Source organism: Meleagris gallopavo, chromosome 4 (assembly GCF_000146605.3).
Source record: "Meleagris gallopavo isolate NT-WF06-2002-E0010 breed Aviagen turkey brand Nicholas breeding stock chromosome 4, Turkey_5.1, whole genome shotgun sequence".
Lineage (NCBI taxonomy): Eukaryota > Metazoa > Chordata > Aves > Galliformes > Phasianidae > Meleagris > Meleagris gallopavo.
In genome coordinates this window covers 5,043,004-5,056,346 of record NC_015014.2, presented here as the reverse complement: position 1 = coordinate 5,056,346, position 13,343 = coordinate 5,043,004, and the positions used below count along the sequence as shown (strand labels likewise).

General features: G+C 39.1%; 1 protein-coding gene and 1 long non-coding RNA gene across 2 annotated transcripts in view; one reads left to right on the top strand and one right to left on the bottom strand.

The window, feature by feature from the left end:
- The window catches only part of LOC109367136, a 9,082-nt gene extending 3,273 nt beyond the window's left edge, over positions 1-5,809 (top strand). The window contains exons 2-3 of the long non-coding RNA XR_004159441.1: positions 4,156-4,368; positions 5,726-5,809. This is a non-coding gene — a long non-coding RNA (uncharacterized LOC109367136). The remainder of the gene's footprint in view (positions 1-4,155; positions 4,369-5,725) is intronic.
- Positions 5,810-6,044: 235 nt separating this feature from the next.
- The window catches only part of PALLD (palladin, cytoskeletal associated protein), a 181,473-nt gene continuing 174,174 nt past the window's right edge, over positions 6,045-13,343 (bottom strand). Inside the window, 5 exon segments of the mRNA XM_010709482.2 lie at positions 6,045-8,197; positions 9,171-9,304; positions 10,268-10,433; positions 11,094-11,301; positions 12,179-12,311. Coding sequence (XP_010707784.1) covers positions 8,025-8,197; positions 9,171-9,304; positions 10,268-10,433; positions 11,094-11,301; positions 12,179-12,311 — 814 coding nt within the window. The 3' untranslated portion in view covers positions 6,045-8,024.

Sequence of the window (13,343 nt, the reverse complement as noted above, 5' to 3'; positions counted from 1 at the left end):
TGGTATTTACAGAAAAAAATTGATGTTAAAGAAAGTAATAAGTGCTGAACTGTCTGGGAGTTCCTGGGTAATAAGTTTACAAGGTAATAAGTTCCTGACAACACAACAGATGGGCTTTAGTAACTGGAAGTCAAGTATTTCATACACAGTGTGTGAATTAATTTTGTGTCTGTGATGTTGGCCAAAGATCAGAGCTCACTGGTGATTCTCGAGGGTCTCCTTTATGTGGTTTTGAGCAGAATTGTATGATGAGTTGCTAGGCTTCACTTGCAGACCAGATAATTAATATACGTTGTCTTAAATGCACTCTGCTAGGGGTGAGTGTGTTGGTTTTTGTGGTTGAACTTCATGTGGCCTTTGCTTGACATCTCTATCATCCACAAGAAAAAGCAATAAATGTTACTGAATAAATAACTTTTCTATGAAGGGTCGAGTCAAATCTCAGCCTTACTTTCAGAGGAAAAGTGAAGTTGACAGTTCTATCCTGGGTGCGATATCCAGAGCAACAAGTCAACATAAAATAGATTTTTAGAGAGATTCCTCTTCTGACGCTTTCAAGCTTCATATTGAAAAATGGAGAAATGTAGATATAGCTAAATATGGAATGGCCAGGTGGATTTATTCAATGTTGTGCTAACCCTACTATTAACATGAGTTTTCATTAAGTAAAATTAGAATACCTTAATACTGAATATTTTGATAAAGAATTATCCATATTTTAAACTACCAGTTAAAAAGATCATCTTAAACTGTGACCAAGACAAAAAACTCAACAACTTACTGTAAAGCTGATTCCAGCCAATTTAGAACAAAGATTACAGCAATGTGTACCCATGAGATTTTCAGACCAAGTACTTCAGGGTCAAAATCTAGATTGTCATTTTCCATTGCATAATCCATCCAAGATGCATTAACTTTACTGGTACTTTTTCACTTGTTTGCTCATTTTAAATCATGCCTCTTTAATTTAAAATGCTCAAATACACAATTAACCTCTGAGCATTCTTTTATTTCTGCATCTTAGGCACCTCGTATGATCTTAGTCTTCTCATTTCTTTTTGTTGTTTTTGGACCTACATTTTCTACTTTGAGTGATTTTGGCATCCAAGTTAAAACATTGGATGTGCACTGCTAGGATGAGAAAATGGATGCAAGTTGCTAAAAGAGGATGTCTTCTTGCTTATGTAAATCTGCTGAGCTGAGCAATAGCATGCTTTCTTCCAAGATTTTCCATTTGGTAGCACAGCTGATTTCCAGCCATTCCAATTTTTCACGCGGTATGAATTCAGTTCCGAGCTCATACATCACTGGCCACATGCTAAAAATGGAATTCCATTTACATTTAATATATCTTCATTCCATTTCTTCTTTCTAGAAGGCTTGTTAGGCTCACCGCCTCCTTTTCCTCCTCCTGTATCTTCTTGGGTTGCAATTTAAGAGCATGAGCATAAGTCTTTACAGAGTACTTTGTCTGTTCCTCTCCCCTCAGCACGTGAATACTTAGTGAGCTGCTGAAGAGACCTAATAGCTCTCTCAGTGTATAGACAAAATGCTTTAGAGAAAAGTAGGCTGGTCAAATTAATGAAGTCTGGTACTTCATCATGTATCATCTAAGTGTTATCCAATTAAAAATAACACAAAAAAATACAAGAACTGTAATGCCATCTATTCTGTCTTTGGGTGATTTTAACACTCTTACAGGGGGGGTTCTCCACCTGAAGCTTGTGTTGTGACATAGTGTGGGGAAAATATGGCTAAATATTGCATAGATTTTGAAAACGTGCTTGTGAGAACATTGACAAGCTATTAACGGATTCACTCTTTCATTTTTCCTTCCTAATTTCTACAACCCATATCAACATGGGCTATTGGAGTTTTATCTTCTGAAGCCTTTCTGGGCCTTAGCTTAGTTTGGTGGGCCAATCACAGATATCACATTTTAAAATAAGGTAGAAATGTGGTATATTCTAACAGGAGCTGTCTCTCAAAGTTTATTTTACCTACAAGATTATATTTGTTCTCTGCAGTGAATAATTCGTTTTTACGCTTGAAAGAGCTAAGGATCAATCAAATTTTTGATGTGATTGGTAACAGACATTCAGACAAGTTCAGATTTGGGTGGACTGTATGCTTTGAGCCATAGGCAATTTAAACTGCAAGAGATATTTTAGACCTGCTTTTGCTTAATTGTGAAAATGAACACCACTGTGCGTTCCTAGCTCTATTTGTTTAATAGTTTTGGAAATTGAGACAGTTACAGCACCAGCCGCATAGGATGAAGTAGAGTTAGATGCTTGTTCTTGTTCACTTCATCAAATTTAATACCAGGCTGTGCATCTGTAATGCTGTAATGCTTAATAAAGTTGTGAATTTAAAAACTAATCAATTGCTTTCTGTTCATCAATGCATATTTTTGAGCTCCTGTAATCCTTGCATCATGATATATACTATATAGCAACAAAAGAGAATAATTTTGTCTAAAGAATGAAGGTATGAATTCAGTAAAGTAGGACTGTGTTGTGAAGATACTCATACAACCTATGTCAGTGTACTTGTTGTTGTTTTGTTGGCTTTACCAAAGCTCATTTCTGATTTTGTGACCTTGGGAACCTGTATGACCATTTGAGCCTCGTTCAGTTCAGATTGAAAATCCACTAAATTTCTTATGCTGCGAGTTCTGAAACTACTTCATCTTTTAAAGCCGCAAACCAGTTGCAGCTGTTTGGAGGAGTTTTGGAGAGCAAGTGAAAGATTTGGTTGAACCAAGGACTGTGGCAGATGTCAGAATTCTTGTGAGAATAAAGAAGGTGGAAGAACAGTCAGGGATTTTAGTTTGCTTTTCTGTTTTTGTTCCTGCGAACCAGGAAATTGCAGTTGCTATCATTGGATGCTGCCTGGCCCCAAATTAAAAGTAAGAACTGAGAGGCTCCTGAGTTCTCTATTTACAACATGAAAAGATAGAAGCACTTGAAAATGAGATACAAAAGTCAGTGAGAGCTTTTTTTTTTTTTTTTTCTTTTTTTTTCTTTCTGATTTCTAGGCCTCTCAATTGCAGGTGTTTTTGAAGGGATGGGATGTGTTGCTTAAATTAATGTTAGATCAGTGTATACTTAAGAGGCTTGTCACATGGTGAAGATTACATTCACTGCTCCTTGGGCACAAATCTATTTCAAACAGGCATGTGGCTGTTAACTGATGTTACTCTGTTGTACGTACACTTGTTCCTATTATCTCATTTCTACTTGTGCTAAAAATACGATTTTCCACCAGGTGCATTAAGCAGTTTAGGAAGTATCTCTTAGACTAATGAGTATCAGGATTTTAGCCAAACAAATGAATGACTCAGAAGTTTAAAAGTCTCCTCTAAAGAAGTCACACTGGGGAGAAAAAAAAAAAAGTGGTTTGGCCTCAAAATTTGTATCTCATCCACACCTGATTTTTCTTGTTCAATACGTGCAGCAGGAGGCCATCTGTGTCTGATAGGTGGGAGCAGCACAGTGCTGAGTCTCTTCTATCTGACCTTCCTCCCAGGCCCTGTGCTCAGAGCAGTGTGTTCAGCAGGTACTTCAGTGCCTTTCACAGTGAGGGGCACGTAAGGATGTAGGTACTGGAAGCACTCTGTTCTTTTGCAGTGCCTTTTCTTACTGGTTCTCATTTTTATCTTTGGGTGATTAAGTTTTTATTGGTTGCATCTGCTTATTAATCCTGGACTGTGAGTCTGTGTGTGCATGCTTCTGGCTTGAGAATGTTAAGACAAAGAGCCTTTCTCCCTTCATTTACTGATTGTTTTCCTTCAGCCTCCCTCATCCTGCTTCCATAAGCCGGCTGCCTGAGTTGCAGGGAGTGCTAATGATACTCCAGGCTTCCATGGTTTCCAGAGCTTTCTAAGACTTCTTGTAATGAATCTGATATTGGTCTAGCAGATCATACAATTAAAATATTGACATAAAAACTTAATTGGTTTTCACTTTACTTACGCGTAGCCTTGTTAGAACTGATAGTCCAATATTTGCCTTCACCTTTGTACTGGATGTCTTAAGTCAACTGATCACTTAATGTATTGCTTTGAATTTTCCATAATCTTTGTCACACTTTTCACATCACCATCTCCAGTTTTTACATTGGTGTATCTGATCTTTCTCACTATTTTGCCAGCTTGAACTTAAAGGAGATCTCGTGCTCAGCATGAGCATCTTGATGGAAGCTGGCAGCTGAATGGTGAGGCAGACTTGAGGCTGCTGTCAACATGCATCATTTGAGCAGGCATTTCCAAACTGTGCATTACTCCAACTATACAACAACGTGTGTGCCTGGCAGCTGGGTCTCACAGCTGGAGCATGAAGTTGATCCCTTCGGGATCGTGACATGGTGAGTCATACAATCTCATGGAGGATGTTTGTATTAAAGCTTTTTGGGCTGCTTGCAGAGCTAGGGATGCAACTCCCCCCATTTGTGGGGATCGAGGCAGTTCTTAGCATAGAAAATAAATGAATGTAAATGGCCTTTGAAAGAGACTATAATATAAAAGCTGGGGTTTCACACTGGCTGTTTGGATTTGATTCCCGACCTGCAGCTGGCTGTTATGGGGGGGGGGGGGAGGGGAATAATTAATTATAGCTTTTGTCATGAAGGAAGTTGCAGGATAAGTTTTGTGCTGTACTAAGGTGCTCTATGGACTGAAAAAAAAACAAACCCAACTTTATGGATTTGGAATTTTGTACATCACTCCTAGTGGCCTCAGTTGTGCTGAGGAGGGTCAGGTTGGGATATGAAAAACTGCTTCTCAGGAGTGGTGAGGCGCTGGAACGAGCTGCCCAGGGAGGTGATGGAGTCACTGTCCTTAGAGGTGTTCAAGAACCATGGAGATGTGCACTGAGGGATGTGGCACTGGTGGTCTGGGGGTGGACTCAGTGATCTGAGAGACCTTTTCCAACCTTAATGATTCTATGACAGGTTTCTATCAGCACCTCAAATGCAGTTGAATTGAGTCTTGGATTGCTTTGAACACGCCTGGCTGATAAGCTTGCTACCCTTCATACAAAGTGTTGAAAGTGCACTTTCAGATAATAGTTTGTATCTTTGGAGTTTAGGGAGGAAGATTAAACTGCTGAAGGTTACCGTGATGCTTCCAAGAACGTCAGTTTTTGGCTTGAGAAGTATGTCATTTTTTTGTGTGCCACACTTCTATCTCTGACTTTGTAAACGCAAACAGTCCCAGTAACTAAGGAACAGCACAGTTCAATGTTTTCTTAAGAACAACTTTGCTGCTTAGGGATGTGATTTACTACTTGTGTGTGTGTACATATATATGCAGAGACAAAAAGTGATGATGATCTCATCTTAACTAGCTCACATGAACAGTCTGTCTCATTTTTTTTCAGTCTCATAGCCAAAGACAAATTTACTGTAAGCAGATGGAACTCCATTGAGTTGCAGTACTGCCATTAGTGTCAGTACTCACTTGGTTGCAATGATAATTCTCTCTGTAGTAATCAATGCTTGCAATGTAAGCCTGGAAGAAAAAAATTGATTATCTTGCAGCTTTCTCAGATTTTTGCACAGACAGGAAAGGGGGAGAAGTTTTAGTTGGGAAATGTTCAGGATTTTACAAGTAAGTCTTAGCATTGTCTTCATTTAATTTTGGTGCTTTTTAGAAGTCTGTTCTTACACCAATTTATCAGCACTTGGACTTAGAATCAATCTTATTTTTTTTTTTTTTTTACAGTTTTACTTAGAATCAGTTATTAGTGATGTCATACAGCAATTACAAGAGGCATGAAGTAGACCTGCATGTATTCCTAACATCTGGGCTAAAAAAGCATCTTCACATAAATGATGAGAAATTTTCACAGAACAGTGAGTCATGTTCCTCTTAAAAAGATGAAAATTAAAAGACTGAGAGACGAAAAGAATAACAGTATGGTAAATAAATTCTAGTCAAGTGTAGATGCTTCATAAAGACCTTGTTTCATTAATTTACTAATAATTAAATTTCTAAATCTTGCATGCTTGTACCAAAACAGTTAATAGTCTTTACCAGAAGAAAAACTTTCTATTTGTGTAATATTTATTGACGTTAAACCCACATTATACCAGCACAACAATCCAAAGTAATGATAGTACATTTTTTATAAATACAAATAGAGAGTGGCAAAATAATGCTAGTGAAGCTAAACAAAAAAAAAAAAAGTAAATTAGCATGTCACAGTTGTGGAAAAATTTTGCAAATGATATGACATACTTTTTCTAGAATATAATCAGATTATTCCCATACAACAAAGCATGACGTTAATTTAGAGGAACGATTCCCAGAACTGGTCATGTCCTGCACCAATTTGCATAGAATAATACTAACTTATGTGCTAAAGTTTATTAGTCACTAAAAAACAAACAAACTTTGTGTACTTACAAAGAATACACTTATAGCAGTAATGCAATATATGGTGTACACAATTACAAAATAAAAAAACAACTAAGTACAGGACTTCTGAATAACTGAACTGGGATAAAAGATTTCAACGTTTTTATTATAAATAATGAAAGATACCATGTATGTGCTTCATATAAGGAATACAGTGTTTTCCTTTCATAGCAAAGTATGCTCGTACCATCAAACACTCATTTTTCTTGTCAGGCCTAGCAACTCTTCCATCCCTCCCTCCCCTTCATCTGAAATTCATTTGGTTCTAATTTAAAACTACCTTGTCTGCCTTGACGAGGTAGAGCTCCAGTTTGATGTGGATTTGCCTTGCATTCTGAAAGTAGCATTTCATCTACTGCACACAGCCCCTACTCATTCACAGAACTGTTGTAGGCAAACAACAGGAAGGATGAGGGGAAAAAAAAAATCCAGAAACATATATGATAAGAAGAAAAAGTGGTGCAAGTTTCCTTGTTTTGTCCATCATCTTCTGCTTCCTCAGATTTGCAAGCTTATCACCTATGGTGTTTACTTTTCATCGATATTCCTACTGCAGTCTCAACCCATTTCTCACTTACTGTGCATTTCTAAAATCCTCATACGTGTTACTCAAGTGCTAAGCAGTCAAATGGCCCTCACATACATTGCTCAGTTTTCAGCTCACCTCAGAATTTCAGATTCTTCAGCAAGAGTGTTAGGAGGTTGCAGGCTGTCTTCAGGAAATCCACGGAGAGTTTCAGCCTCTTGCCCTGTCCCCCTCCCACCCCTCGTAGCAATCTACTGCAGCGGTTCATACCGTCGGCACTTTTTCTCCTCTAGTTACTAAGACTTATCATCTGGAGTAGACTGTGTTACTTATCTTCTTCATTAGTTTGAAGAGGTTAAATCACTCATGCTTAACCATCTTTGCGGTACGTTTGTAAGTAAGCCTCCTCCTAGGTGGCAGAAAGGAGAAGTATAAAAGAATTAAGAACTGGGGCTTCAACGATGCTTTATAGAACTGTCCATATTAATGGCATTTAAGGCAAAGTATTATTTTCGTTGTAGAATAAAAAACAGTTTGCAGAGATGCAGCGTTTGCTTACATTTCTCTTCCTTGTCTCTTCCTTTTTTATTACAATATTGCACTTGTTCACTGTAGCTACCAGAATGCATTGCCATTTTAGAACTATAGATTACGTGCATCCTAGTTCTCTTTGTCATCTAATGGCCTCAAAACATCTCGCACCATTAGCATAGTGTAACATCTGCTTACTGCTTACGAAGGCACGTGGTGATTGATAGTGTTTTCTTCTGAAAAGTCTGTTTCACTGATGCGTTTTGGCCTTTATGAAAAGGGTTATTCAAAGAGCTGAAGCAACTTAGGTATAAGGAAATGGTGAACGTGATTTGTTGTGCAATGTGTACATTTCTATTAATAATCTACCTATTCTTCTAATTTGGTATACTGAATAAGGAATACATGGTTATTGTGTTTGTTGTTTATCTTTTGTACTTGAAGGTGTTTGCCCTTGCATAAAGTGACATAGGAGTATCATTGGTCAAGGCAATGGCTTTCAGTGTTTCTGCTTTGAAAGAAGACGATGGAAGTGGTGGCTCGGATCTAAAGGTCATCGCTCTCTACCAAACCAGGCTGCATTGTCAGATGGACTGGATTTGCCTCTGGCTGGAAAGCTGCTTTGATGTCTAGTCCTTGGTCACACAGTGCAGCGTATCGGCTGGTTGAGGGTCGCACCTTCTTTGGCTTGGTTGTCTGAGGTGGTTGTTGCCACTGAGCTGCAAATTAAAAAGGAAAGAATAAAAATTAGGCATCATCATCTCCGCAACAGTGTGTATCAGATTCATAATCTATCCTTTCTAAAGAGACACTCATTTCTGGGCAGCAGAAAAGGACTACATGAAAGGTAAGTTTCATTTCTTGGTGCGTTTATTCTTTTCCTCAGCATCTAGTCTCACCTGCAAACGTGATGAATAAAAACAAGCATCTGTGGTTGTTACCTTGACTTCTTGGCATTGCTTTTTACCTTTCCTAGTATCAGTGAGAAGGTTAACAGCGAGGTATGTTTCTGTGCTCTAATATTACAGTTGTGCTCTCATATTACAGTGTCAGCCTGTTCTAGGGTTACTGGCTGTAATGGGAAAGGAAATCAGCTGGTTGCCATTGCCACCCCCTGAATCCAGAAGAATGTTGAGCCAAGGTTCTAATTCCCAAGTCTCCCTATCACTGCCACCCCTGAAAACATCTGCCTTTCCCATTTTCCCACTCATTTGTTCCTGTTATGAGGAGATTGGTAATGAGATTTTAGTTTAAGAAAATGTTCACTGTGTAAGGGGCTGCTTTGGAACCCACTAAGTAGTTAGGCCTTTCTGCCTAACTACAACAGTTCTAATAGTTGTCACAGGTGTACTGTACACTAAGGTGAAAAAGAATACGAGAGGTTAGGGAAGTGCTAACAGTAATAATGATCCACAAGTCATCTAATCATGCCGTTATCTGTTGTTAATTAGCTATATTTAATATACTAAGCAAAAACAGAATGCATGCATGCTTGTTTTGTTTTGGTATCTGAAAGATGGCGGAAGTACTTTGACAGAGCATTTGTTGTCTTGATGTGGATCGTTATTATTGAGGAGAAACTATAAACAAAAGAGAGAGAGACCAATGTAAATGATTCTGTGAACAAACTGACACTTGTAGAACTGTTGCTTTTGAGGGATTAATGAGGTCACGAAAAAGGAAGTCACTTACTATAAACATCCAACCTGGCAGTGCAAGACACAATCCCAGCTTCATTCTTAGCTGAAACGGTGTACCAACCAGCATCCTCTTTTGTAGCTCCCTGAATAAGCAGGCAGATGTAGCCGTAGTTGTCCTGGTGCATGCTGAACAAAAGGCAAGTTGCAAATTACTACTTAAATTGAAAAACAGAGCAGACATTTAGTTGTCATTATAAACAGTCCCCATCCTAGTTAGACATTAAATATATACTCTACTTTTAATTAATGCAAAACTTCCTCTGAAATTAGCAAGTGGTAAATGAAACCTTCAATAGGCTTGGAAATTTGGCAGTTGAATATCCTGTATTAAAAAGAAAGAAGCAAAAACCACCCAAAGCAGCTTCTCTTTCAGAGTGACAGATTAGGACATCTGGAAAGCAGATTTACAGAACTTATCCAGACTTTGTGGGGACAGAACACAAGACCTGACTTGAGAAGTGAAGTACTGAACTATTTGTAGTTATTTAGGACAGCAATAATTTATTACAGTGCCATGTCAGTATTGAGTTCCTTTTCTTTCGATACATCGGGAATTTTCTCTTAAAAATTCCTACAAAACGTTGTCAACTATTGATGACAAACATACAGATTTTAGAAATAAAATATATATACATGTGACTTTTTTCCACTACCCCTATAGCATGTCCCTGTAAAGATGTGTGGGGTTTTTGTATGATTTAAAGGCTAACCCAAAGCTAGTTTCACAGAAGCTCCCATGTTGTAATAGCAACACTGAGCTCAACTTTTAGCTGCTTTTGTTCCCAGAGAAACCATGGGAAAAGGGGAAAAGTGGAGTGCTAAAGAATGGAGGTGATGGAAGTGAGATGCTGCAGTTGCTCTGAACTAGCATTTACTGGGGAAAAGTGTGCATAAAGCCACTGTCTCATGGAGGAGTAGGTTCCATGCAAGTGGATATAATAAAATTTTGGGCCACAAGTACTACAGTAACTAGTTAATATTGTGCTGCTCACACAAAGCATTCTTATGACCTTTTAGGTTTTCACTTGTATACCAGGACAAATCATTAATGAAGTTAGGAATAGAAAGATAATTCTCAGACAACCTTACCTCACTCTGTCAGTATTGTGTGTGATTGACTCATTCTCTTTCTTCCAAAATATCTGAGGTGATGGTTCCCCCGAGATTCGACACTCCAGTCGCACTGGAAATCCCTCAGTCACACCTGTGTTCTGTATTTTCTCTATAAACACAGGTGCTTTGTGTACCTCCTTAGCTGTGAAAATAAAGATTGCAGTATTGCTGACGCTTCTGTGTATATAAAGGAACAATCTAAGAGGCAGGCAAATTTGGTGTTGTTTTCATTAGTTACAAAGCCTAGCCCCACTTCATCTGAAGAAAAGTCACATTTAATAAAAGAAAGGGGAGGTCTAATAGAGTTGAGGATTTTCCTCCTCCTTCCCTCCAGCCATTGGAATAGTTAAAGTGTAGAGCTTGATAACTAGATTCATTGGCTGCACTGTGCTTGTAAAGCAGTGCTCCTTCATCCTCCATAAAAGGATGAGCCTTTAAATGTAGAAGAAATACTCTGCCAGCTGGCTGGAATGGCATTAATCTAACGTCCTGTGAACCATATCATACTAGCAGACATAGATATGGGTCTGCACGTATTGCTGTGGGGGAAAAAAAGAAAACACAACACATGGAAGTAAACAGTTGGCTTTGTGGCCTCAGCTGTGCCTCAGGATGAAAACAACCCTCTTTTCTTCACAACGTACCCAGTGGTTCCATGCCACAAAACAAAACATAAATGTATCACCTTAGAGATACGATACAGCTCTGTCACTGGTTTCCTCTTCCCATTCCCCAGCCCTCAGCCACGTTATTTAACAGCACTTAACTTTTCTACTTTACACTTTCAGCACGAAGATGTTACCTGCAACAGTGAGCTCCAGGCTGAATGTATTTTCTCCAGCTCGATTGCTGGCCACGCAGGTGTAGATTCCCGCATCCCTCGCGGTGACAGGTTCTATGATCAGGGAGTGCACCCCGTTCTCACGCACCAGCATTTTGTGAGAGCTGTCAGGACGAATGGGTCTTCCGTTTAGCTGCCAGCTCAGGTCTGGTGTTGGTAATCCGCTAACCTTCAGTGTAAACAGAATAATGGGAAATTATTTGCCATGCAAAAACAGTGAAGGAGTCCTGACTCATTACTTCAGAAGAGTTTGGTTTTCTTTGCTAATGCAGGTATACCACAAGATTTCAAGAACTAATTCTATCTGAATTACACATTGACTCAGTTGCATTATAATTTGCTTGCTTTCTCGCCAACTCCCTGAATCCCGTGGTGTCTTAAAGGCGTGACTGAAAAAAGATCAGTGTTAAGATATGCTAGAATCTAAACAACAATTCATTGCAACAAAAGGTAGAGTGACACCTTGTATCTTTTCCCATCATTTGCTCTTCACCTGGAATGAAACAGTATTCCTTTCTCAACTAATTTCTTGTCAAAAACTTGCAGACAAAAAGATGTTAGCTGACTAACCATTGAGCTCTGCACTCCATTTCATTGTATCAGTCTGTTTCTGTGAGTCCTGCACTACTAAAAGCCCTGCCACCTGGTGGGGTACTGCGTGAAAACAGCTTCTCCCAAGTAGACCATCACTGAGTAAACAGAAGCTTCTGTTAAAGTCACAGAGAGTCTGAAAGTAACAGAGGATGGAAACTGAAGTAGTAAAAAGACTTCAAAGCATGCTGTCTTTGTAGTGTGTGCTGCTTCCCCCTGCAGCCAAAGGAGATGCATTCCAACATTCATTTTTCTGTTAGCTGTCAGGTTTGCCTGAAGCAATTCCCTTGCTGAGGATGCAAGTTTTTATTTGTCAACTCTTGCTGAAAAGCAGTGAGATTAATTAACCTATTGACAATAGGTAAAATAACATAAAAAAAGTATCTCATCCCACTTGGTTTCTGACTCTGCCGAGGTTACAGAGAGGTGGCTGCTGGCCTGTGCCTGGCACTTACCTTGCAGTCCATCCTGCAGAGTTTTCCTTCTTGAACAGTCAGGTCTCCAGGGGCCTGCAGAAAATGGGGCCGGAAGAATCGCTCCTGGATTGGTTCATTTTCATCACCACTGTCCCTCGATCGAGACCGCGGCCTTAAAATACCAGGAGACAGCAGTAAGATATTGATGCCCACTATATATCAGAAGAGGCATCTCAAAAAATCTAGAAAACAGTCTTGCTACAGAATAATTACTTGTAATAATCTTATATTTGTACACAGACAGAATGTTTTGTTTAGTCTTTAAATCACTGAAATACAAATTAAAGTTGGCAGGCTTTAGAATATAGCTTCAGTTCCTCATTTTTGGTGTCCTGTGTGCTTAACCCCACCCTGTTCTGCTATCGAGCAGCATTCACACTGCCCCTGCAATCACCTTTACCCTTCAGAAAACAGTGAGTGGGTGAACAGGTGGCACTGAAGGGTAAAAGTCTTCCTGCACGCCACTATCCACTGCTGTAGCTGCAGAAGGCAGCAGCACTGAGGGAAGGCGGGGAGAAAAAAAATTACACCCAAGGAAGTGGAAAATAAAGAGGCTGAGTTTGTGATCAAAGCAGTTTTTTAACGGTAGGGGCTTTTTCTTGAATCGTTCCTTAACTAGGTCTTCAAATTACAGGTCGAAAAGGAAAGCTAAATCAGCACACCCTTTAGTATCAGAAACTAATAATGTGTCTTTTTTTACATCTTTTACAAAGTAATCCTAATATATACATTTTTAAACCTTCCTTACTTCTCATGCATTTTAAGATGATCTGCTCAGAACTCAGAAGCTGCATGCTGTGAGATCACTCTGGTGATGCAGCACTGAGTGCTGTGATGTGGGGGCCTGAACCTTGCACGCCTCAGATGTTTCAAAACCCACTCCCCAAGTAAGGCTGAGAAGGTAATTTTTGCAAGCAGAGCAAGTTTCAGAAAAATACCACGTGAGAAATGAAGTGACGTCAAGAAAGCATGCCTTAAAATGGCAATGAAGTAGCGAAGGTAACAAAACCAGAGCTCTGCCAGAACACACTCTGTAAGAGATCTAGTACTTCAGGAAAAAGCCTGTCAGCAGCATAGAAAGTAAGAATGTTCATTAATAATTACTATAATTACTTGTCATAGAAATTGTTGTTGCTCTTAAGAA